The 27439-nt window shown below is 42.0% G+C and overlaps 1 protein-coding gene across 4 annotated transcripts in view; it reads left to right on the top strand.

Moving 5' to 3' along the window:
• Positions 1–27384, top strand: part of LOC128741524 (short-chain dehydrogenase/reductase family 16C member 6) — a 50476-nt gene extending 23092 nt beyond the window's left edge. For all 4 annotated transcript variants that reach the window (XM_053837403.1, XM_053837401.1, XM_053837400.1 and 1 more), the window contains exons 3-9: positions 5380–5533; positions 14965–15089; positions 15900–16010; positions 16566–16691; positions 16769–16890; positions 26353–26469; positions 26531–27384. In XM_053837403.1, the coding sequence (XP_053693378.1) occupies positions 5380–5533; positions 14965–15089; positions 15900–16010; positions 16566–16691; positions 16769–16890; positions 26353–26469; positions 26531–26741 (966 nt within the window). In that variant the 3' untranslated portion in view covers positions 26742–27384. The remainder of the gene's footprint in view (positions 1–5379; positions 5534–14964; positions 15090–15899; positions 16011–16565; positions 16692–16768; positions 16891–26352; positions 26470–26530) is intronic.
• The last annotated feature ends 55 nt before the right edge of the window (positions 27385–27439 follow it).

Below are 27439 nucleotides of genomic sequence, written 5' to 3'. Positions count from 1 at the left end.
ACTCCAGTCTTACACTTAGAGCTGGTTGCAGCCTTGGACTCGGACCTGACTCCAGTCTTAGACTTGGATCTGAATCCAGCCTAGGATTTGGATTTGAGTCCAACCTTAGACTTGGATTTGACTCCTAGGACTCGAATCTGACTCCAGCCCTAGACTTGGATCTGCCTCCAGCCCCGGACTTGTATCTAACCCCAGGCTTGGACTTGAATCTGACTACAGTCTTGGATTTAGATCTGATTTCAGCCTTAGACTTAGATCTAACTCAAGCCCTGGACTTGGATGTAACCCCAGTCTTGCGCTTGGATCTGACTCCAGCCTTGGACGTGGATCTGACTTCAGTCTTGGACTTGAATCTAACCCCAGCCTTGGATTTGGATCTGACTCTAGTCTTGGATTTAAATCTGATTTCAGCCTTAGACTTGGATCTAACTCAAGCCCTGGACTTGGATGTAACCCCAGCCTTGGACTTGAATCTGACTCCAGCCTTGAACATGGTTTTGACTCTTGCCTTGAACTTGGATTTGACTCCATTCAGTTTGGCAACGGGCTTGTAGCCTATACTTTAATTTGCAATAAATCTTATGGACTTGGATCTGGACTCCAGCCCTGAACTTGCCTTCGAGTTGAATCTGACTTCATTCTTGCACTTGGATCTGCCTCTTGCCTCGAACTTGGATCTGACTTCTGCCTTGGACTTGGATCTGACTCCAACCTTGCACTTGGATCTGACTCCAGCCATGGACTTGGAACTGACTCCAGCCTTGGACTTGGATTTAATTCCAGTCTTAGACTTAGATATGCCTTGAACTTGGATCTTGCTATGGACTTGGAACTGACTCTAGCCTTGCACTTTGATCTGACTCCTGCCCTGGACTTGGATTTAACTTCAGCCTTGGACTTAGATCTGACTACAGCCTTGGACTTGGATTTGACTTCATTCTGTTGGGCAATGGGCTTATAGCCTATAGCCTAATAAGCAATAAATCTTATGGACTTGGATCTGACTCTAGCTCTGAACTTGCCTTGGAGTTGAATCTGACCCCAGCCTTGCACTTGGATCGGACTCCTGTCATGGACTTGGACCTGACTCCAGGGCTAGAGCTAGAGCTAGGGCTAGGGCTAGGGCTAGGGCTAGGGCTAGGGCTAGGGCTAGGGCTAGGGCTAGGGCTAGGGCTAGGGCTAGGGCTAGGGCTAGGGCTAGGGCTAGGGCTAGGGCTAGGGCTAGGGCTAGGGCTAGGGCTAGGGCTAGGGCTAGGGCTAGGGCTAGGGCTAGGGCTAGGGCTAGGGCTAGGGCTAGGGCTAGGGCTAGGGCTAGGGCTAGGGCTAGGGCTAGGGCTAGGGCTAGGGCTAGGGCTAGGGCTAGGGCTAGGGCTAGGGCTAGGGCTAGGGCTAGGGCTAGGGCTAGGGCTAGGGCTAGGGCTAGGGCTAGGGCTAGGGCTAGGGCTAGGGCTAGGGCTAGGGCTAGGGCTAGGGCTAGGGCTAGGGCTAGGGCTAGGGCTAGGGCTAGGGCTAGGGCTAGGGCTAGGGCTAGGGCTAGGGCTAGGGCTAGGGCTAGGGCTAGGGCTAGGGCTAGGGCTAGGGCTAGGGCTAGGGCTAGGGCTAGGGCTAGGGCTAGGGCTAGGGCTAGGGCTAGGGCTAGGGCTAGGGCTAGGGCTAGGGCTAGGGCTAGGGCTAGGGCTAGGGCTAGGGCTAGGGCTAGGGCTAGGGCTAGGGCTAGGGCTAGGGCTAGGGCTAGGGCTAGGGCTAGGGCTAGGGCTAGGGCTAGGGCTAGGGCTAGGGCTAGGGCTAGGGCTAGGGCTAGGGCTAGGGCTAGGGCTAGGGCTAGGGCTAGGGCTAGGGCTAGGGCTAGGGCTAGGGCTAGGGCTAGGGCTAGGGCTAGGGCTAGGGCTAGGGCTAGGGCTAGGGCTAGGGCTAGGGCTAGGGCTAGGGCTAGGGCTAGGGCTAGGGCTAGGGCTAGGGCTAGGGCTAGGGCTAGGGCTAGGGCTAGGGCTAGGGCTAGGGCTAGGGCTAGGGCTAGGGCTAGGGCTAGGGCTAGGGCTAGGGCTAGGGCTAGGGCTAGGGCTAGGGCTAGGGCTAGGGCTAGGGCTAGGGCTAGGGCTAGGGCTAGGGCTAGGGCTAGGGCTAGGGCTAGGGCTAGGGCTAGGGCTAGGGCTAGGGCTAGGGCTAGGGCTAGGGCTAGGGCTAGGGCTAGGGCTAGGGCTAGGGCTAGGGCTAGGGCTAGGGCTAGGGCTAGGGCTAGGGCTAGGGCTAGGGCTAGGGCTAGGGCTAGGGCTAGGGCTAGGGCTAGGGCTAGGGCTAGGGCTAGGGCTAGGGCCAGGGCCAGGGCCAGGGTTAGGAGTTCGAGGATCTATCAAATCGAGGGTAATTATTCGGACATACTCGCCGTCAAATAAAATTAAGAATTAAAGAGTATTAGAATGCAACCGACACCGAACGGGTGAAAGAATTCAACGTTTTAATTTTGATAGTACTTTTCACGGAATTGCCAAGAGATACTAAATTAAATAAACATATGTGGTCCTTAGCTAGTGCCTTGCGGTGCATCAATATATTTATTAATTCAGGAGGATAGTTATTATCCAAATGTTCCATCTATATAACCAGCTGATATATAATCATAGTAAAGCATTCACTTATATAATATTGTCATGTAATATGCAATGGCTGATGCAAACAAAATTTCTCAATGTCCCTTAGGTCACTTTGAAAACTACGCCAGATATATTTAGTCATTAGACTGTTTTATTATAAACCAAACTGTTTTAATGCTCATTTTCCTTTCAAACGAAACTAACAATAGTAATAGCAATAGGTCTACTGTTACACTGTCCGGGTGTATACTGTCTTGCGCACTTCGTTTTTTGCTACATTGTTACAAAATAAGCGACAGACATTTTCTTTTCCATTTGAGTTCATACCAATCCCGTTCCTAAAGTTAATAGTCTTTGTCACAAGTCGCTGACCAATTTTCATTACGTTCTTCTGAGCAATAAGAGGGACTGTACTTTGTTATAGGGTGAAGTACCCAAGTAGCACACTTTAGGTCCATTTAGTTGAAGCAACCGCATTACTACTGAAATTAGTCATAATTCGGTTGCCACAACTGCTTTGTAACAACCGTACTAGTAGGATACCTATTTTAAGCAGTCTAAGCGGATCACTGATTGTTTTATCGTATTTTTTTTTTATTTTTTATTTCCTGGTCTTCGATTATATCGTACAGACAGTTCTTAATGTAAACTTATTCTATTTTTAAAAGTTGTTCTAGATACATTAAACTCATAACAGTCAGATATAATATTGTATCTGTATTCGCGGGAACACATCAATCGGGTTATTTTGGGCGAAAAGAGTGCGATGTAAAGGAAGCCGGAAGAAATCCGCTCGTCGGGTAAGCCTAGGAGGTACGTTGAACCGAATCTGACCTAGTAGCTCCGGGCTATCCACGGTATTTTCCAGATAAATCGATAAATAATCGTTGCAACGTACTCCTCCTATTTGTCAGAGGGGGTAGACGTATAAGCACGCATCTGTTTTCGTACGGAGGTAGACGAACAGGATCATCCCAGGGTAACCTGCGCAGAGCGTACCGAACGAATTGACGCTGGATTCGTTCTATCCGGTTGATTTGAACAGCATAATAAGGTGCCCACACAAGCACCCCGTATTCAAGAATACTGCGCACGATTGCATAGGAAAGCGATTTCAGACAGTAGATATCATTGAACTGCTGCGTATTCCTTTTGATAAAGCCTAGCATAGCGTAAGCCTTAGCAGTAGTAACGGTAATGTGTTGAGCAAAACATAATTTACTGTCCAAGAGGATGCCCAAATCCTTTACAGTTTCGATACGGTTGATGCTGTCCTTTTCCATCGTGTAGTCAAATGATATGACATTCCTACTCCTACAGAATGAAATAATGTTGCATTTCTGCACGTTCACGTCCATTCCATTAAGCACACACCAACTTAGCAGGGAATCGATGTCGGATTGTAAGGCACAGCAGTCAACTCTTGATGCTACTACCCGAAAGAACTTCAGGTCATCTGTGTACATATACTTGGAAGATTTTATGGTGCTACACAAATCATTTACAAATAGGATAAACAGCAATGGACTAAGGTGACTTCCTTGGGGCAGATCGGATTGAAAAGCATTATTAGCAATGGGTTGACTAAGTGTGGTATATCAGCATGCCACTCTTCTTGTTAACTTTAGTTCTTCAAGCTGTTACTGAAAGACTACTGAAGACACTGAAAGAAACTACTGTTAAGCTAAACTTCTGACTTTTTACTTTAAAAGTTGAGGCAACGCATTTTAATTTTACTGATATGCCATGTCCACATGTCCACATGTAAACATGTCCAAAAATGTCACTGTGAACATGACACCGAATGACGCAAGCGCTAATATATCTACTACAAAATGGAATGTGAAAACTGAGTGCTTGACTTTTATAAATGCTCTAATAAGTGCTCAAAGTTGCGAGGTGGCGATCCTTTTAGCAGTAACGAGGTGGCAATTTTCTTCAGCAGCTGAATTTTACGACAACAGTTTTTAATTTAAAACCACAGTAAATTGTGCTTGTATGAATAATGCTCCTTTTTTTAAATAATGCTCTTTTTTTTAAATGTAAAATATGAACAAAATGCTGAATTTATAGTCAACAAAACAACAAAAAGCTAGTTTATTTTCAACTGATTAAAATAGACGTCCCCTGATTAATCCCTTCCTTACCCTCAAGAGAATAAGTGTAAAACGAAAGGTCGGTCATTTCCTGAGTTTTAATTGATGTATCTAAATTGATGGTTCAACTAAAATTATTGTTCGTATAGAGGTATCTGTTGTTTATGTTTGCTCCCTGACATTTTTATAGCTTTCAACGGGAGTCGACAAAAGTCATATTTAACAAATTAAATGCAAGTAGCCACACAAAATAAGAAATACTTAAAATCATCAGTAAGATTTTCCGCTAACTTAAATCGGTTTGAATTACAAAATAATTTCGAAAAAATATGCGAGAATATAATTGTTGAACTTGCAATAGTTCCGTCAAATGTTCAATGGCGTTCAATAGGTTGAAGAAGCATCGCAAGGATGACATCGACCGCAATTGTTTAGTCAATATTAGTTGAGAATTTGTTGAGCAGCTGATCGCAAACTGGTAACTCAACTCAAGTTTTCAATGGAGCGTACGCGCTCATCTTCTGACGTTGAAGTCTTTTTAATTGAAATCATTGCTAATCCAATGTTTGTTCTTGGACGCTATCCGGTTACTATATTGACATACATAAATTACGTTTGCATGTGAATTTTGACAAAATTGACATTTTTTTAGATTTTTCATTAAATTCTGTCTTTCTGTTTCGTGTCCCCAGGCCATTTACTTTCAACTGTTCGGTAAACCAACAAAGGACATTCGTGATGATGTGGCACTGGTCACCGGCGGCGGTGGAGGTCTTGGACGGTTGCTTGCCATGCGGTTGACAAAACTAGGCGCCAAAGTTGTAGTGTGGGACATCAATCAAGATGGTAAGTTGTTTGAAATCGCGACCGAATCAAGAATTACAGCACATACGTCTACCAAAGAAAAAAGATCGCCGCTTTTGCAAGAATCGATATAAATGCAGTTAGCCTTCGAGCTGCGGGTACTTCGTTCGATACTTGTAAGTTACAAGTACAGCAACGAAACCGCTGCGCTGCGGGGATAAAAAACATGCAATTCATGAAGCATCCAAGGTAATATTGCAGCTGTTTGAACGCGTACTTACACCGACGAGTACCTAATACTTCACCTTGAATTATTTGAGATAAAATTTCCTACAAGCCAAAGTCGCCATTGCGCGCCGTTTGAAATCGCCGGAGGGGATTGACTGCTGCAGTTCAACTGTTCAGTTCTTTACGGCGTGGCGCAATTAATGTTTGCACAATCCTCTAAGCTCGCCGTAAGTAACATTTGCGCGGGTCCCCGCTGCGCTGGCTGGCTGGGATGCACAGAAGCTTAAGTGGAAGCCTCCTCGCTCTGCTGGGCGAAACAAGTGAAGTGTGTGGCACTGGCACGGATCAACAGGAAAGGTTAAGACTCTAAAACCACGCCGCGGGGAAAGAGTTTAAGTACGCTTGCTTGCAGCAACAAAGTCAGTTTCAATTATTCTTCGTTTGAAGGTCGACCGGGTACCTGCTGATGACGAGAAGTATTATATGTATGTACTCGTTCCATCGCGGTACAATTGCGCAGCTCGCTGGCTGTAGGATGCTGTCTGATGGGAAGTTGATCAAAGAGCGATCATAGACCGAATCGATGGATAGGCTCAGCCGGTTTTGCTAGTTATGGGGGTAAATGGCTCACTTTTTATGTGGTAGACAAATTTCGTTGTTATGTTTTTTTAGTCTGCTGGTCAAGCATTGGTTTCACAAAGACACGTGTTTCTGAATAGTTTTAAATTCACTTCAATTAAGTGAAAAATTAACAGACTGGCAACAAAAAGACATAAGTTATAATATGTGAAATTATTATTTATACTTAGAACCAACAAAGGTTTCATTTTGGATGATAAAATATTAAATATTTTCCAGAAAATCAAAAAAACGGGTTTCACTGTTTACAATAAAACCGACAAGAAAACATAACCACCGAAAAAATAAATTAAATAATTGCAAATCTCTTTAAATGGTCCATCTCCGCTATGATAATGACCTTGTCAACGGTGTTCAAGTTACCCCCGCGAGCAATTTTCGGACACAACCCTCCAGAGCTGGTTCAAGTTTTCAATATCATCGTCCTACGGGGCAAATCAACCTTTTGCGCCCTTTGGGTTATACATGCTTGCATTGCATTGTCGACCAGTACACGAAATTGTGCATCTGGTAAGGGAACTACAAGGTCAACAGCATTGCAGAAATTGCAACGAATGCACGGTAGGTTCGAAACCGGTTCCGAATCTCCACCGGTTTATGAGCTCTCGGTTTACAGAGAGTTTACCGGTGCGGTGGTGCACTAATTAGTAACACTAGATCGGTGACTCTCCGCGACGTTTTTTTAATTGTGGGGTGCACTTCGTAGTTTTCTATGTTAGTAATATCCGGTGGTAATATCATCCGTACATAATCGACCATTTCTTTTACACTTGTGGCGAGAAATAATTCACACGAACTTTAATTTTCCAGAACCGGTCGCATATATGCTATAGTTTCATGGCCGTCGTCCAAGAGGTCGCACAAAAAGATTTACGACTCGTCCATTTGTTGTACAGCATTTTTGTTCGCGTTCAGTTGTGCGCTCAGCAACAGCATGTGCAGCATATATAATTTGAAGAAGACGTCCGACACATTGTTTTGTGCTGCAAATTAGCGAGAACTTGTCATAAGTCGTGGAATTTCAACCTTCGCACTATGACCACAACGCGCAGCGAGTAACTCAATGAGATTGGTCATGGTTTTTGGAGATCATGTGCATTTACGTACGTACGTATGGTGCAATTAAACTGGTACCTCACCATAAGAAGTGAACGTGGCAGGTTTTGGTTGGGCACTAAGGAATCTCAACCATGCTTGATGGCGCTCACGCCACACCGGCAGACAGATCAGGGTCGAAGAATAAGAAAGAAAAACATCTGCAGCATTAAAAATCATATCCAATGTGTGAACATGTCGGCTTCTCTTGCCGACTGCAGCTTTAAAAGCTTCTGAGCTGTGAAAATAATTAAGCACATAACAACGTGGAAGTTGATAGTTTCGAAAGAAAATATTGCAAATTTAGATGTGTGGCGTCAAATGGGAATGGCAGCTGATTTCAGCGAAATACATTTATCTTCCATTAAATTCAACATCCTAGTTTTGCTCCTTGGGCAGAGCCCCATATTGCACAACGAACTTTTTATGCAACGCGACCCATCATCTTTGCACCACCAGCTGTTCTCCCACCTATTTAGCAGCCAAGTTCTATTTTCACTTGACCTCCTAGCCCCTGCAGTGTCAGAGTCCCCAGACTGCTTGTTTTTGAAGGCACGAGAAAGAGAACGATGCCTTTCTGCGTCCATAAATGTTGTACCGTATACTTTTTGCCGAGATTTCTGTGGCAGTTCGTAGCAGTGTACAACGCGCTCCCGAAATGCTTCTTGTTTTGACGTCATTTTAAGCAAAACAAGGCAAGCATAAACAAAACAAAAAATATTGACAAAAAGATGAGAGAGAGAGAGCTAACGCATATATATTCTCATTTCTCTCTGAGCTCGTTTGTTGTTGAGTATAGGAGCCTCAAAAAACCCAAGATTTTAGTTGTCACCCGTTAGTGCAATTGAACCTTTCCGCTGCGGATGTCCCAAACCTTCTATCACAACAGATTTCCTGCAAAACTATGATGCCGAGTTTGCTGGGTTCAAGCTGCTCGGGCAGCATCCGGTCACCACCTGCGAAACTTAGTGACCTGTAGTTCCTAGTACCAAGTTCCCGGTCGTCATCCTTGTTTTGTCGATATCGAGTATTCCGATCCGTCTTTGTTTGAATTTCCATAGTAGTTTGATTTAGGTTGCCTTGCGAGGGCCATAATGGGGTTGCCATCTTAGCTTTAGTACCAAGACACCACGAAACCCAAGTACTGGGCTCAAAAACCCAAGCACTCGTCTATGATTCATGTCCGTAAAGACCCACCGGGAGGATGAGTGTTCTGTAGTGCGCCAGTTTTATGTAAATTGGCAGACAACGAGACTTCAGCAGGCTACGTAATCCGTAGAACGCCCGATTCGCGGCAGAAATTCGTCGTTTTACTTCGCGGTTTACATCGTTGTCACATGTATTGAGTGTACCAAGGTATATGAATTCCTCCAATACTTCATATCGTTCCTCATCCAGCTTCACCTCGGCATCAATACCATTTGGACTCCCACGTACCCTGCCAGCAACCATGTATTTCGTTTTGACGGTATTAATAGCAAGTCCCAATCTTTCTGCTGCCCGTTTAAAAGCCATAAAGGCCTCTTCTATTGCTCTACAGTTGATTCCGATGATATCGATGCCATCCGCAAAATCAAGAATCCTGTGAGATTTCGAGATGATAGTCCCGTTCCTTTCCAAGTTGGCTCTTTGTATTCCAAGGCAATGTTGAATAGTAGGTTGGAGAGTGCATCCCCTTGCTTCAGTCCGTCCAACGTCATGGAAGCGGATGTAACCGCTATTCTGACGCATGATTTTGACTCATCCAACGTGGTACGAATCAGGGTAATTAGTTTCGTCAGAAAACCATTTTCTAGCATTATCTGCCACAGCTGATTTCGTTTGACTGAATCGTACGCCGCCCTCAAGTCCACAAACAGATGATGAGTCTACAAGCTGTATTCCCGAAGCTTGTTTAGTAACTGACGCAGAGTAAACATCTGATCTGTCGTTGAGCGGCTCTCACGAAAATCAGCTTGGTACCCGCCGACGGAGGACTCCGCTAACGGTCTCAGTCTACAAACTGATTTCTTTTGTATGCCAGAAGCACAGAACAGAAGTGGAAGTCCGAACGATTCGGCGATCAAACCTGGTAACAGAGTATATTTTGTTTTTATTTTTCTTTGAGAAGGTTTTCGCATAGAAGCAAATAACAGCAATATAAGCAGAACGCTCGCTGCCAATCGCATAGCAGCTTTCACATGCTTTCGTGTGCATTCGTATGCGTTCGTGCGTTTTCGTGGAAGAAAGTGACTCGCTACCGCCAGGTTCGCTAGTATCTGTCCACTTCTGTTCTGTGCCAGAAGGGCCCTGGGTTCAAAAATGCCACTGCGATAGTCACGAAGATTGTCTTTTGTAGCTGGCCCCGATTGCTGTACACAGTTTACGGATTGCTCATACCCATTGATGGAGCTGAGCTGGGTTGTAAGACTGTGCCCCAATTAGGTCCTACATACTGTTTCCATACTTGAGTTTTCATACTGAGTATGGAGTTAATAGGTAGCTTCCCAAGAAGCTGAACCTGGAAGGCGCTAGAGCTCCACAGGAGCAGAACAAGTGTGCTGAACTTTCTAGTTCTAAATTGCAAAAGCGGCAAATGTCGGCTAAGAAAGACCTTGCCAATTCTCTTTAAACAGTAAAGAGTGTAACAATCTCCGGTGAAAAGTCTCGTGATTGTGCACAGTTCCCTACGCGTTAAGGTAAGTAGTTTGTTAACTACTGCAGGGTTAGGGTAGATAAACTGTTTAGCTTGTCTACAGCCCTGCGCTTTATACCAACACGGCGGTCCGTAGACTCCAGAACCTGTGCAAGTCCCAAGTTTTGATCCACCTATAAAGAAGCAGATGGTATCGGATGGAAGAACAGGCCCTCCATTGCTCCATACAGCGCGATCAGCAACAATTACACTGTACACATGTGTACACATGTTAGGCCGTGCCTCCATCCAGTCAGAGATTGTCGTTACTAGGGGTGATAGTACGCGAAGGTGACCAATTTGATCCCGCTCAAGTAGGTTATGGCACCTCTGCACCTTAGTGCACCGAGTTCGGCTTCCTTCTTCACATGAAGATGTAAAGGTAGCAAGCATAACATTGCCTCCATGGCTGCAGTTGGTGTAGTGCGCTTGGCGCTGGTTACTGACAAACATGCCAGGCGTTGGACTTTGTTTAGCTTGGCCTGCGCTGTCACCTCGTTTACCTACAAAACAGGATACGGAAGAGCATCTTATAGGCACAATTGAGTAATGGCCGCAAATGTTGTTATTATGAATGGTTCGTACTTTCTACGAGAACACATTTGTAGCTGTCTTGCATCAAAACCCATTTGATATACGTTTGTTGTCTGGCATCGTTATCAATGAAAACGGGTTGCGAAGATTGTATGAAGAGAAAATAGACTTGTGCAATTATTACCAGCTTGGTATGCAGTAGCTGTGGTTCTGTGGTTTGCAGCGTCGTCGGCTGTTCGTAAAGAAGTATGACACCGAGCTCGGTTCGATTCCCGATAAAATCAGCTTTTTTCGGAGATAAGAGATTTCACTATTCGAGAGGTGTCGGTAATGCAGAATACTGATACCTATCGGAACATAGTGAAATCTAATATTTATTTTTATCGTGAGCTTTTTAGTACATTCGTAAATCTACGAATCATTTTGTAAAATGCAATAATGCGTACGAATTACGAGTTGTTCATATGTACGAAACACTCAGGATTGATTTTACGAATTTATTTCATGGTAGAAAACAACGAAAGAATTCGTAAAGAAAACGATCGTTTTCGTACTATAAACCAAGTTTTACTATCAGTGTATCATTGCACATCCCAGGCATGGCAAAATTCCTGCACCTCACCGTTTTGTAGAAGCTCTCTGTGTCATTGCTGGCGAAGCATCTCTCTTGCACCGCGCGAGCATCTCTCTTGCAGTTGTTCCAATGGCACCATAGGAGTTCCTCTACATCTTGTCTTCCTCTTATATTTTCTCTTCCTCTTCTATTTCTTCCTGCTATTCTGCAATTGGTTGGTTAAGCTTGCTGAAAAAAAAATGTACATCGATGATATCCGAATAGTATCGAACGTCAATCAGAAAACGGTCGATCTAGGATCTAGACTAGAGTATCCATTAGGATTCGCCTAGTTGTGTTTCCGAATATTCGAACGTACAAAGTAGGTGCTACAGATGGTCTTCCCTAGCCACCGCCAAGTTTATGTGCCTCAGATCAATATGATTGGTCGACAGAAGACTATGTCTCACAATGATAGGAGATAGGACGACTTACTTAAGTGGCTTGCCATCCTAAGACAAAGCCTGTTGAACAAGGTTTCTCCAGTTAACTCGGTTGTGGACTACCGCTCTCCAATTTCTCGGATACCGAGTACTCTCCGCCAGATTTTGCTTCACCTGGTGTAACCATCTTGTTCGTTGTGCTCCTGGTCGTCTTGTTTCTACCGGATTTGAGGCAAACACCATCTTTGCAGGGTAGTTGTCCGGCATTCTTGCAACATGCCCTGTCCATCATATCCGTGCAGCTAGGATGAAAGAATTCCTTCTTCCCGATTTACATCTCCAATGACCAATCTCATGTTCTGTAGGTCCGCTCCAGCCCGTTGTAAAATTCCATAAAAATTGTACATAAATGGCACAGATAACAGAAATAATATGATAATAAATTTAAAAAAACACTTTGTAATAGCACGAAATAATACAAAAATTACACAGTTGACAAACAGGTCGGAAAAAGGATGCAAAAATGTAGCTTTCTGAGGTGTCGATAAACGCTTAAATGACTGTAGTACTATAGAACGAGACTATGTTTATGTATCGAAGCTGAATTTTGAAAAAAATGTGTTTTATTGGTTAGCCCCAGGAGTTATCGGTATATTATATTTCGCCTTGTTTTCGCCTTTGATCAGACGCAAACCCACGGATGTTCCTGAGCTTTTTACATGAAATAATTACTTCGATCATTCATTACTGCTGCTTTTTTCTTGTATGGGTAATTACCAAATTTCCTGTTGAAGATTCGTTTCGCTCTCCATAGTAGTCTTGTAATTTCTTATTATGTGACTGGCTGTAGGAGTCATTCCGTTTTTTATTACACTGCTATCGTCTTAATAACTGAGATTTCTGTTAAGTCATTCTTGCTGACATGTCTATCTATAAAAATGGATTTCTGTCTGTCTGTCTGTCTGTCTGTCCCTATGTTCCTCTTAGAATCTAAAACTACTGAACCGATCGGCGTGAAAATTTGCATGTAGGGGTTTTTGGGGGCAGAGAAGGTTCTTATGATAGTTAGAGATCCCTCCCTCCACTGAGAGGGGGAGCTCCCATACAAATCTGTACCTATAAAAATAGATTTCTGTCTGTCTGACCGAATGTTCCTTATAGAATCGAAAACTACTGAACCGATCGGCGTGAAAATTTGCATATAGGGGTTTTTGGGGTCAAGGAAGGTTCTTCTGATGGTTGGGGACCCCTCCCCCCACTAAGAGAGGGGGCTCCCATACAAATGAAACACAAATTTCTACATAACTCGAGAACTTGGAACAAAATTTTACATGTGGGTGTTTTTGGAGACAAGAATTTTTTCTATGGTGAATTGAGACCCCTCCCCACTTTAGGAAGGGGGGCTCCTTTACAAATGAAATACAAATTTCATCGTAACTCGAAAAGTAATTAATCAAATGGAACCATATTTGGCATGTGGGTGTTTTTGACGGCATGAATTTTTTCTACGATGAATTGAGACCCCTTACCTTTTTAGGAGGGGGGGTCTCATACAAATGAAATACAAATTTCCTCATAACTCGAGAACTAATCAAACAAATGGAACCAAATTTAGCATGTGGGTGTTTTTGCAGGCAATTTTTTTTCTATGGTGAATTGAGACCCCTCCCCTCTTTAGGAGGGGAATAATGACCACTCTCCCTTTTAAGAGGGGGGGCTTCCATACAAATGAAATACAAATTTCCTCATAACTCGAGAACTAATCAAGCAAATGGAACAAAATTTTACATGTGGGTGTTTTTGGAGACAAGAATTTTTTCTATGGTGAATTGAAACCTCTCCCTACTTTAGGAGGGGGGGGGGCTCCTAAAATTTCCTCATAACTCGAGAATTAATTAATCAAATGAAACCATATTTGTCAAGTGGGTGTTTTCGGAGGCATGAATTTTTTCTATGATGAATAGAGACCCCTCTCCCTTTTTAGGAGGGGGGCTCCCATACAAATGAAATACAAATTTCCTCATAACTCGAGAACTAATCAAGCAAATGGAACCAAATTTGGCATGTGGGGGGTTTTGTAGGCAGGAATTTTTTTAATAAGAGTTTGAGACCCCTCACCCCTGTTTTAGGGGGATAAGGACTCTCATAAAAATAAAATATCAATAGTAACATTAGATAATTCAGCGCGAAACGGCCACAGGCCGCGAATGTTGATGGCGACCTGCCATCGCAAGCGCCGGCCACTGCGGGGGGCAGCCCTCCGTAGAGATCACCTCTATCTAGGTTTGTTAGTTTTCCTAATTCTACTGGCCTCTATTACTTTCCTTCAGTTGGGTCACCCCTGCGAAATGGTACTTTCTAGGAAAAGATTTTCCGTGAAATGGTACATCCCGCGTAAGGTTTTTCGCGAAATGATATTCTGCGATACTCTATATTCCGCGTTATGGTCAACCGAGAATTGGTGTTCCGCAAAATGGTATTCGGCGAAATGGTTTGTAATGATGGCGAATATTTAAATGCTATCCGCTTTATTTTATCAGGCTAAGCAATAGGGGGAGTTGTTTTCTACTTTACTGTGAGGGAAATTTGTATAATAAACCACCCATGAACTCCCCAGAAACTTGCAAAACTCATGATTGTGACAAAGGTCATCCGAGATTCACGATTTATGTACAATACAGTTTCATTTGTGGCAATACGAAGTTTGTCTGGTCAGCTAGTATTTGATCAAAAAAGATTGGCAGGGATAAAACAAAGGACGAGAGGTATGCGGACCTAAAAGCTAGCTTATGTTTAAGTTACTTGTCATTGAAAACAAAATGATTATTAGGGTCAATGGTTAGAATAAATAACCTTTAAAATGATATGTAATAATCAGCATTACAACTTTATTGACTGATAAATTTTCTTGGAAAATAATGCAACAGGAATCACAGCTTAAATCTTTTTTTAACTAACTTAAAGCTAAATGTTTATAACACTCGTCGGGTGGGAATTTTGTCGACCGCCTGTCTATGACTGTGTTTTTTCACCTAATAAAACATCTATTTCTGATTACTTGGAATTCCTTAAGCAATTCTATAAGTTGCATCAATGATCCTTAGTTTAAAGTTGAGCGAGGGTAGAACAACAATATTTAAAAAAATCCACCACGTTTAATTGAAAGTTTCCTCGTTAGCTTGCACAAAGACCCTATTTTTGTATACAATGCGATTCGGTTAGGAGTATAGCTTCCGTATGTTGAATTCCTCCGCTTAAATCCTATTTACAAATGAATTAATTGTTGGCTTCTCTTCCTTTTTCACAGGTATCGATGAAACGGTCAAAATCGTTCAATCGTTGGGCGGTTTTTGCAAGGGATACAAGGTGGACATTTCCAATAGAGAGGAAGTTTACAAATGTGCCGATCAAGTGCGGGAAGAGGTTGGAGAAGTAAGTAGAACTTTTTCTTTTCTGACGCTATGAAGTTCCGATTTCTTTCCAAAGCACACCAGCATGAAAACCATTGAAGGCGGAAAATATTTAGGTTAATCCAATTATGTTAATTTTCACGAAGAGCTCGTCGGAATATGTCGTAAAATTCAGCACGGGTAAAGCGACGTAGGAAAATAAGTTCGGTGTTCCACATCGAGACGGAAAATCGATAACAGAGTGCCGTGAGTTGAAAGGTTTAGCATGTTCGTAAAATACAAGCGCTGGGAACGCTAATTTTCTCAAAGAAAACAAAGACTGATCGTTGTTAATCAAGCAGATAAGCAAATCACACATGATTCGCACCCATGCTATTTAAAATGAAGACACGTGCAAGCTACACGCGAGATGAAGTCTACATAGTTGTAAATTTTTATTCTACGAAGATTTCGCATGACCGTCCAAAGTTGGAGTTACCTAATACCTACTTACTTGTAACAAAAAATGAAATGTGTTTAAGAAAATATTAAAATGCACACCCGAAAGGCTGGCCACTTTAAAAAACAACATCTTCTAATGTTTGTGTAATTAATGAACAATATTTTTTAACGAGATGGTGGTGTGACCCTGAAACGTAAATTTTGCAAAGTCACTTCGTTTACCATTTCTGATCTTGCTACCATCAATTAATTCCCGTATTACATGCCATTCGTAATTGTGGATTATCTCATCCGCAGTGAAACTCTGTTTATGGATTCAAGCTATAACCAAATTACTGGTACAAAGTGTTTCAACTAACTTTTCCCCCCATCTCCTTGTGCCGATTTGCAGGTATCTTTGCTGTTCAACAACGCGGGCGTTGTTTCGGGCAGAGCACTACTCGACACTCCGGACCACCTAATCGAGCGTTCCTTCAACGTAAACATTATTGCGCACTTCTGGGTAAGTATCTTCAACTCCAGCTTCGAGTTCTAATGTAAATTTATTTCATACATCCTACCATTGTGTCCGCGTAGGTACCGACCGAAAAAAGTGCTGGGTAATCCCGGTTTGATTTCTTGAGCAATTTTTTTCTCTCTATACCTACCTTCAAATCACGTTATTGTTGGAGCTGCGCGGTCAAGTACAGGTATGACGATGGCGGTTGACTAGCGCGGCTTCCTGTTGAGGAGTTTTCGTTACGTGACCGTCATCGTTTGCGTTTTTATCTGTCCGATAGCGACCGCACTTTAGCCATCATATACTCTCCTTCATTTACATTCCACGTGCGTTTCCGTAGAAGCATACGTGAGCAGCGAGTGGAAACAATTTGCTTAGAAGAATTTCGATTCGATTGGAAGTGTTTCTTCCAGAAATCTCTTATTTTGCGTTTTTTTTTCGCTGTGCACAGCCTCATTAGTAATCAATTATGACTAACTGTCGCTATTTTTGTTTGGCCTTATGAACCGTAATGGCGTTTTTCCTCATTTGATTTCTACTGTCTGAACGTGCTGAAAGACGACAAAAGCCTTCCTGCCGTCGATGTTGGAGCGCGATCATGGACACATTGTGACAATCGCATCCCTAGCCGGGCACGTCGGTATCTCCAAGCTGGTGGACTACTGTTCGAGTAAATTTGCCGCGGTAAGTTGTCGGTTTGGATTGTTCGAGAATGCTAATGCTATTTTCTACTACCCCATTATCTCTGGGACTGATTTTAGGTTGGATTTGATGAGGCACTTCGAATAGAGCTCGAATATATGGGAGCGCATGGTGTTTTTACGACCGCTATATGTCCCTACTTCATACAAGCGACGGGAATGTTCGACGATGTGAATTCAAGGTAAGCTATAAAAATGGTCAATATTCATGCCACACAAACTGTTCGTAGTTTTTTTTTCTCTCGAGACACGTTCTCTTATGCATAAAATTTTATGTTTATCGACTGAAAACTGCTATTTCCGCGTTGAATTTAAATTGCATCGTTATTATCCAGTAGGAAATTCCAATTTATTTGGAACCGCTGCACCTGTGAATATTTTTTTTTATTGCGTTATATTAAAACCCATTTGAATTACTCTATCAACCGCATTATAATGAAAAATTGACGAAATACAAGCTTGGAGATATGTATACAAACATATATATAACAAGTAGTATACAAGTATACAAGTAGTAGTACAATTGATTTATCCTCTCTGCTATTCGAGTCTCGACTGGGAAGAACTGTCAAATCTAGATACTAGGAGATGGGACACTAATTTTTTATATTAGGTGCGCTACTAATGACACTTTATTGTAAAAGAGGTTGGAAATGAATCATTTAGAATATTTCTCATCACTAGCTAAAACTTTTCCCATTTTTCTGGTAGAGCCTAAATAGTGTTATAGTAAAGGGTGTCCCACATCAAATTGCACCACGGAAGAAACGCTGTAGAAAATTACCCATTGGATATTTTCTCTGGAAAATTTGAATAGAAGTAATTTAGAGTCTATTGTCTACACTCTATTTTTATCGCGGTAAGATTTTCGAAAATTAGAGAAAAGAGCGTCACTCGAAAAGCAACGCCGCGAATTTATTTTGCGCAAGCACCTGGAAGATCCTCAACTCTCTCATCATCAATGATGAGACTTACGTCAGTACAGACAGTACTTCATCGCCCAGGACAAGTTTGATTTTTCGGAGGAAGTAAGGATACATAAACTTTTAAACTTTGCCAAGAAATACATAATTTGGCAAGCGATCTGCTCATGTGGCAAACAGAGTGCACCGTTCGTGACTACCGGGACCGTAAACGGGCAGATCTACCTCAAGGAGTGTCTACAGCAGCATGGTTCCTCTGTTGAAGCAACACGAGGGCCCTATGATCTTCTGGCCGGATCTAACTTCGTTCTACTGTTCAAAAGAGAGCCTGGTGTGGTACGAAGCCACCGAGGTCACTTTCGTACCCAAGGACCTGAACCCCCCTAACGCACCGGAACTACGGCCCATCGAAAAATACTAGGCTATTATTAAGCAGGCACTATGGAAGCATCCCAAGGAGGCGAAATCTGAGGAAGAAATGAAGAAAAAATGAGTTTACGTACAGATGAAGCTGCAGCCAGGTTGTACAAAACTTTTTGAGTGGAGTTAAGCGTAAGGTGCGAGCATACGGTTATGGTATTGAAGTTGGATGAAATAAATATGTGAAAAGCTTTTTTTCCATGTGTGGACTCATCACTGCGACCAGTGTAGTTGATCTATTGTGATATCGCCCGGGTGTTTGCTGTATGACCTGCACTGCATTTCTTTTTGCTATAATCGCTATTGAATGAGCGATATGCTTATTAAAGTTTATGCGTGCTTGTGTGTACTGGGGCTTACCTTTCCTTCAAAGCTTGATCTACTTTACCCTCGCTACCAGTACTACCCCATATTATAGCCGTCCCTGGCGAGGACTCATTCGTATCTCTGACCAGTACACTTAACTAGAGGAGGGACATTTCGAACCCACGACCACTCGCTTGTCAAAGCAGACTCGATAACCTTGCGGCTACGGAGTCCCCCATGTGAAAAGCTTACTAGTGGGTTATATTTTGTTGTCTGAAAGTTTGGAAAAAATCGGTCAATTATGTAATATTCTACAGCGTTTCTTCCTTGGTGCAATTTGATGTGGGACACCCTTTAAAAGTATTCGTATTGTGAGGTTCTTCAAAGTAAAAGTACGATGCGGGTAAAAGTGCGATTCAATGATTTATCGGTGCAGATTCCGAGTAAATTTTCTACATTGGTATGAATGGGTGACTACTTTCACAGCTTGAATCTAACGTAAACTTTGGTTGCTTACGAAGCATAGTTGCTAAGTTATGAGCAAATGTTATTTTAGCGCGGTTTTGATGTAATTTTTCGTTATACGGCAAATACGATATCAACAGGAGGATATTACTTGTTGAAAATTTGTAGCAGTGTTTTACATCACTCACATATCTGTTTTGAAAATACGGCGAAAATAATTTACAAAATATATTTCGCTTTTCCGTAATTTAATCAGACCCCGTCAAGCGCCTAGCGGGGCAAAAGTGCGATTCATTGACGAGGCAAACATGTATAGCTAATTATATACAGCTTTAGGCACTATATTATAGATATTAGAAATGAAAGATCTGCTGAAAACTGTGTGCTTTACATATGTTAGCCGAAGAAAAACAATGTGTTTCCGCTGATGAAACAAAAAACAAACGTTTGGAAAAGTTTCGATCTAACCGAGGCTGCAATACACCAGCGCAAAATAGAAAAGGTGCAAATTGAGAATATTTCTTACCGAAACATACCGCAGATTGAAGATAATATGGTTTTATTAGCTACTGCTGGGCTAATTTCATGGATTCTAGCTTCGAACCTTTGCCCCGCGGCATTCGCACTTTTGCCCCGCTACACAGTGGGACGGCTTGAAAAATAGGCGGACATCAGCTTTTGCGGCGAAACTATTAAGTTTTCCGCATTAGCGTCTTCGCAAAAGTTTCTTGGTTTTTAATGTATTTTTTTTGTTAGATAAAAAAAAATTACATTAAGGGGGTGGGTCAATATATAGAGAAATTAACTTTTTTATTTTAGGACCAAAATAAACAGTCTCTAAGGAAAAGTGGTAGAGGACGTTATTTAAAGAGTATTTGGTGAAGGAAGACAGTTTATATCTCTTCAGAGAAAAAAGATATTGAGCTGCACAATAACAAACCCCCTTAATATCAGTTTTCCTAATTTTACTTGCTTATTTCCATTTGAATAGTTACTTAGAAATATAGCATCATTGAATTTTTAAATCATACCTTACTAAATTTATTTTTATTTTAAACGGGTTTATACCATTTGTATTGGTCTATTATGTTATTTTATGTAATTTTCAGGCGTAAAACGTGATATTTTAATCGCAGTTTGCTCAAATGTTCCACCGTGTTCCACCGTGACATATACATGAAATGAAAGGCACTATATTACAACGCTTAAAGTCGCTGAGGCTGGCTGCGCATACTTGCGCCTTTTTGAAATAAATCAGTTTAAAATTGACTATAAAATTATATGAAAACTGTAACAGCTCAAAATCCCATAAGGTTAGACCTTTGCTCTCTTCAGCAAAAAGATGTATTTCTACTATATCTTAAACTTTACTGAACTCCAAAACTACGTAAAAATGAAAATAAGCAAGTAAAATTAGGAAAACTGATATTAAGGGGGTTTGTTATTGTGCAGCTCAATATCTTTTTTCCCTTACGAGATAGAAACTTTCTTCCTTCACCAAATACTCTTTAAATAACGTCCTCTACCACTTTTCCTTAGAGACTGTTTATTTTGGTCCTAAAATAAAAAAGTTAATTTCTCTATATATTGACCCACCCCTTTAATGTAATTTTTTTTATCTAACAAAAAAAAATACATTAAAAACCAAGAAACTTTTGCGAAGACGCTAATGCGAAAAACTTAATAGTTTCGCCGCAAAAGCTGATGTCCGCCTATTTTTGAAGCCGTCCCACTGTGCGCTAGTGGGGTAAAAGTGCGAATCTGCACTTGATCAGAAGAAAGAAGAATTTATTTTGCAAAACACTATTACCGCAGATGATTTATAGTTGAATGTGCAAACATTGAGTTACTGCATCACTATAAAATATATTATGTTGTTGTCCTTCTTTGTATCTCACGAAAATTGATGACAACTTCAAACATCGCACTTATGCCCCGCCCTACTCTATATAAAAAGTTCCTACGAATAGTCCTACGATTTAGGTAAAAGTCGAACCCAGCTGACACTTGGCTGAAAACTCGTTGTAGCCCGACGATGGCCCCGTTTGCTGCATAATTTGTCCTTCGAAACGGTACTTGGAGGAACATTCTGCTACGAAGAGGTAGTGGTTGAGCCCGTAGACTGATATGGTTGAGAAGTCATGGACAATCGACCCTCACCATTAGGGGATCAGCTACAAGGATTGCTCGGCACAGATTTCTTCTAGTTGCTAGGGTGTCCAGTCCAATTAGCATCAGGCGTGCTTCGTATCTTGGTAGCTGGAGCGGGTTGTTCCAAGGCAGGCGACGGGGGGCGAACCGAATGAATTTACGTTGTATTTTCTCTAGCCGATCAACGCCGTTGAGATAATGAGGATTCCAGACCGCCGAACAATATTCCAGCGTCGAACGGACAAGCGCGCAGTACAAATTCTTCAAGCAATGTATATCGGTGAAGCTTTTCGCAGTTCTCATTATTAGGCCAAGACTGCGAGAGGCTTTAGCAACGATGTAGCTGATGTGCTGCTTGTAGGCCAACTGTGAGTCGAGAAGGACTCCCAGATCCTTGATGCAGGACTCTCTTTTAATCAGTTCACCGCCTAGATATTAGTTAAAAATGATCGGCCGTTTTTTCCTGGAGAACGTCACAACTGAACATTTACTGATGTTGAGCACCATTCTATTTTCGTTACACCACCTAGAAAAGTTCTCCAGTTGCTGTTGCAGCAGTTGTTTCAACAGTTGATAAAAAATAACACCGACCTAATCCTTGCTTTTCTGGCGATTGCTGTAATGACGCTGTCATTGTCGGTGAAATTTGACTTGTCATAATGATTTGGTCATAATGAGGCTGGGTTCAGGCCGCTATCCGAGCAAAATATTGCATGATATCCACATCAAGTTGTAGTTTGAGACAATCGGTCTTGACATGTCAGTCGTGATAGGCAAAACTGACTGTAAATTAAATACTCTGTAAATGTAAATACTGTAGCATTGAAGAATGTATCAGGAAGTTTATTCACCGCCAGTACGAAAAGCAACGGTTCTAGATGACAACCTTGTGGTACTACTGAATTATGAGCGAACAAAGCTGAAACGTTTCTCTTAATTTCCACATACTGAACTCTGCGCGAAAGATAAGTTCTCAGCCAGTTGTAAAACAGTCGTACCAATACCGAAATCTGTAATCGCGTGCATAATATTATCCATTTTAACAGCATCACCTACCTACTTTCTTATCTGTCCATATCCGCCGGTCCGGCAGAACAAAGGTATGAAATTACAGATCCACTCCACCGTTGACGGTTACCCGCCATAGCTTTCACTTGTCGCCAGGATAGGTTCTCGTCTACAGTCTGGATGTCGTTGGCTAAGCTGCGTCGCCATGAACCTCTAGGTCTGCCTATTCTACGCTGTCCTTGCGGATTCCAGTCGAGTACTTCTTTGCAGATCTCGTAGGCTCTTTTCGACGGTGCAGTTCCTCATTGGATATCCAGTTGTCAGGCCACCTAGCACGAATGATATATCGCAGGCACCGGTTAATAAATACCTGCAGTTTTTGCGTTGTCTCCGCTAAGACGCACCACGTTTCGCAGGCATACAGCAGTACGGATTTAACGTTTGGGTTGAAAATTCGGGTTTTCGGATGTAGAGTGATCTGGTTTGAGTGCCAAATGTTTCGCAGACCTGCAAAGGTACCCCTGGCCTTCCTGATTTGTGTGGCTATATCAGTCTTGGTACCACCATCGGGTGTTGTCTGGCTACCAAGTTATTGAAAGGCGCCTACTTGCTCACTTTGTTGTCCCGCTACTGTGAAGTTGGTGAGATTTTCCGTGTTCACTACCATAGATTTAGTTTTTGCTATATTGACTGTAATACCTTGGGAGCTCTCGGAGAGGTCATCTAACTTGCTCTGCATATCGTTTCGACGTTGTGCGATCAAGACCTTGTCGACGGCTAAGTCGAGGTCTTTTAGCTGCTCCATCATTAGAGGATTCTAAGGCATTCCTCGATTTGGTCTATTGTCAATTGCTCCAACTAAATCTCATCCATAACGTTGAGAAACAGAAGCGGTGATAAAATGCAGCCCTGTCTCACGCCAGCAGTCACCCTTATGGGGTCGGACAAGACCCCGTTGTGCAAAACCTTGCACGAGAACGCCTCGTACTGAGCCTCGATGAGATGGACTAGCTTATCTGTGCGTCCCGGATGTTTTCGTGGTTGAGACGGTCGAACGCCTTTTCGAAGTCAACGAACACCAGCAGAAAAGAGTCCTGGAATTCGTTGATCTGATCCAATATAATGCGTAGCGTTATGATATGGTCTACCCATATGATCGTGGGAATGCATTCCTACACATGGAGATCACCAAATCAGACAGAAACATTGATTGACCACGTTTTGGTTTACTGCCGACACTCTTTGAACATCATCGACGTCAGATTCTATCGAAACGCCAGCATTAATTCGGACACCTGCTGATTGTTAAGATGCGTCTAATACCCTTCGTTGTGAACAACTTTTAGCACCGACGAAACCCTTGACTAAATCTCGCGCATCGAAAGTAGCTTGACGCCACTGGAGATTACGTGCATCCGCTTGCAGCTGCGCTGCCAAAAAAGGTCAAGCTGAAACTCGAGGACTTTTGGAACTTCATCAAAACAGTCATTAATTGCTAAGAGTATCTTCGGAAACGTGATAAGGAATCAGCGGAGTGATTGGTATGATGATGAGTGTACGATGGAATGCTGCGGGTAACAAAGATGCGCAGTACTACTCGTCAGATCGTGGAAACACAAGGACTGAAGAAGATGCATCGAACTCTAGAACGGAGCAAGAAGAACGGTGAACAAACGTTGCTAGGAGGAGGAGGAGGAGCAGAAGGAGGAGTATGCCGAGTTGGAGAACCTTAATCGTTCTCACATAATAAACACAGTACAATAAATAGTAAACACAATAGGCTTCGCGAAACCGTCAAATAAAATGTGTCGAGATAAGAATGTTAGTATCATGATCGTGAGATGACAAGTTTGACGTTGCAACACACGTGGAAGAGGTGCCAGTCTCAACAACAGGCGAGGTTCAGGGTGTCATCAATCAGCTGTACAACAATAAAGCGAAGCTTAATAAGACAAGTCCAGAAAAAGAGGCTAGAAAGGTAACAAGCTGGATTGTGAGGACTAACGTGCGACCATGGTTCTCGAAATGAGCTTCCAAATCATCTTTCGCCAACTCTCTCCAAGTGCGAATAGATGGACAGTGGAAAGTTATCAATAACGAATCTTTACGCTGCGGCAGATCGTCCAAAAAGGGCTCGAATAAAGAGTCCCCACGCGTCTTCTGTTCATAGACTACAAAGCTGCATATGATGCCATCAACCGCAAAGGGCTATCGAAAATCATGAACGAACCCGTTCACGGGAAGCTGATCATATTGATTGAGGCTATAACGGATAGTACACATTGTTGTGTGCAGATTTCGAGTGGATTGTCGACTTCATTCAAATCCCACAGGGGACGGCAAGCTGATAGTCTCCTAATCAATATAGTCCTAAAATGTGTTGTGTACCGAACGAATGCAGTTAGACGGCAGTATAACGATCGACGGCCATGAATTCGTGATAGTTGATGAATGTGTCTACCTGGACTCACTAGTGACGGCGACCAATGACAAGAGTAGCCGTGAGATTCGGAAGCATATTATCAGCGAAAGTCGAGCTTACTGTAGGTTTCACAAGCGATTCTGATTGAATAGACTAAGCCCTCATACAAAGCGCACCCTGTACAAAACTGGTTGTTTTTCACATGCATGAAACGCGTACAATTTACGAGGAGGACGCGTGAGTGTTTAGGGATGTATAGTAAGTACAATCTTCAGCGGCGTATAGGACAACGGAGGAGAGAGCCGAAGTACTCTATGGCGAACCCAGTAATCAAAAGGTGGTTGAGGCTGAACGGCTACGGTGGGCACGGCACGACAATTACGGATGAAGGGTATGTTGCTGCTTCGTCGTAATTGCCTATTCCCGTCCTATCCAACACAAATTATTAAAAATATCAGCATTTGTATGACACACAATGCAAAACTAGTTATTGCCTAATATTTTAGTTTGTTGTCTATCATACGCGATCAATCAAACTGAGCTGAGATCTATTTAAATGCTTTTTATCATTAAAGAAGTCCTACCAGCCAAATTTTCTACATTCTTTCGTGCGACGAAGAAGAAAATGTCAACTAATCGTTTTAATTTCCATCATTCATAAATGAAAATAACTCACGCAAGGCATTGTCGTTATTCTACAGCCAGGAAAACTTGCCTGACCTGCAGAAATTTTGCAGATTAACATTTGTCATGCCGTCCTCCACAAATACATGCGCGTTAGCTTCGTAAACATTGTTGTGATTTTTAGTTCGGACGATGAAAAATTTTGATGGACGGATTTTAAAACGGTACGACGAATGTAAGAAATAAAGTCAGATGCGTAATTTCAATAATATGCTTTAATAATCGCTTTTCAGTGATTTCAAAGTTCACGGATCGGAAGGTAAGTGTGTTTTGGTCAAATCAGCAGAAGCACTTTTGGATTATTCATTAAATCCATTAAATCCAACAGATGATGAAAATTAGAATGGCTTTACTTACTACGACGGGAATGAGAAATAAATCCTACATCTCTTATGACAGATGTACGATTTCAGAGGAATTGAAGATTGGCAGCCTACAACCTAGTGAATTAAAGAATTAGATTTAGAGAATTACAATTAGAGAAGCGGTAAATAATAAATTTGACTCTCCCAGTTGGCCTTCAGGTACGACACTGGTCCAACAAACCAGTGATCCTATATTTGCAATTGTTCTGTAGTCTAACAGTTGGCTGAGAAGTCAGTCGAATACAGATAATTGGGTTGTTTAGTGCATGAGAAATGTCTCATTTAGACACATTTATGCACGAAGAACACTTCCAGGAACATATAACAAAATTTATTTTTGCATTTAAATTGTCTACAGCTTCAATATTATAAAAAACATTATTTTAAATTTTTATTAAAAGACACTTACCTTTATATAATGACGTTCGTGAGTTACGTTGAAAAACATGCATAAGACACGTAAGATGATTTCAACAGGGACAATAGTTCATCACTGTGACATCAAGAAATGTCAAAACCTTTCGCAAACGCGGCGGACTATAGTTGATGTTGAATGTAAGGTTGTCACAAACTATCAGGCAATCAAGCAGTGAATGCCGCGAATGGTTTTTCGATGGTATGTAGTCTTAAATATTGACCTGACATATTAAACATTAAAAATTTTTTTTTGACATTTATACAATAAAAAAAACCCAAATGGTTTATGTTTTCTTATTTTTTATGCCAATCTGCATCATATTCCATTAAAACCCATATACCGTTAAACAACCCAATTCTCGTTCATGGGCTCCGTACCGGATATGATAAAATGGCTAATCTTTGTCGAAATATCGGATTAAATTTACAGCATACTTTCATCACCTTCGACGAAGATTTTAATAACTCTTTATATTGTTTCAGGTGGGTACCAACGCTGAACTCAAACGACGTGGCTGACAAGATCATTGACGCTGTTCGTAAGAACGAAAAATATGCCATAATTCCGGGTTACCTTCAGATTATGCTTGCAATCAAATGGTAATTTTTTTGTAAACCTGATTGACCAGTTGTTAATAGCTTTCCGAATAATCTACCGTAGGATTTTCCCGTGGGGCTGCAACTCGGGTTTCCTGCGCCGGCTGGTGCCGGACGCAACCCCTCAGCATGCCGTAACCCCGGTGACGACGCCGACCGGAGCCAAACTGAGCGGCGACGCTCATCCGCTGGCATCCGGTTCGGCCGACAACAACAATACCAAAACGTCACCGCTGCTGGTGCATCGGTTGTCTACCGGCGAACGAGTACTTTAAGGAAGCTGCAGGCTGCTCATTGGAACTAAATAGGTTACTAATTTCTGCGGATTTTTCTTAGCCTTATCTTAAACCGTGCATTCAAAGGACTGAGAATTTTACGAATGAACAGAACGCAAGTCTAGAAAAAAAGAGAGAAAGAAAGGTTAGAAAATAAGGTTTTCAATAGCGCATGAAAATGGGTAAAATAAATAGTTCTGAACAAAAAGTTTTAAAAATAAATATTAAGGGTAGTCTGTAAGCGGTGGAGAAGAAAACGGAAATGAATCATTGTGATTGTCTTTTAAGTAACAGTACGGTAGAAATAAGGCTGGATCATTCCTATAAGTTCTGGGATTACAATAGCTTTAAGCTAAAGACTAGTTGTTAGTAAGTCAGTAAGACATAATCCTTAAATCGTTCTACTTCTTGCCTGTTGTTTCTGACCAAGAAAACTCCTATGACGTTACGATTATATATCTACATAAGTGAATCACTGATCGAATCCATTAGATTTCATGATGAAAAATTAGTCGGAACAATGCAACTCGTTCATTTCATGACCAAGTATATAAGAGATATAAATTTGGCTGAACTATCAAAACATTATCGATGTTCTTTCTCTCCTCCATTCTTGAAGTGTCAATTTTTCACGGTTGGCTAGCTGAATAATGTAATAAAAAGCATTTCAAACTAAACTGTTTATTATTTTACTCTGC

Source organism: Sabethes cyaneus, chromosome 3, assembly GCF_943734655.1.
Source record: "Sabethes cyaneus chromosome 3, idSabCyanKW18_F2, whole genome shotgun sequence".
Taxonomy (NCBI): Eukaryota; Metazoa; Arthropoda; class Insecta; order Diptera; family Culicidae; genus Sabethes; species Sabethes cyaneus.
Note: the sequence above shows the minus strand (reverse complement) of the source record. Positions and strands in the feature narration are given on the sequence as shown.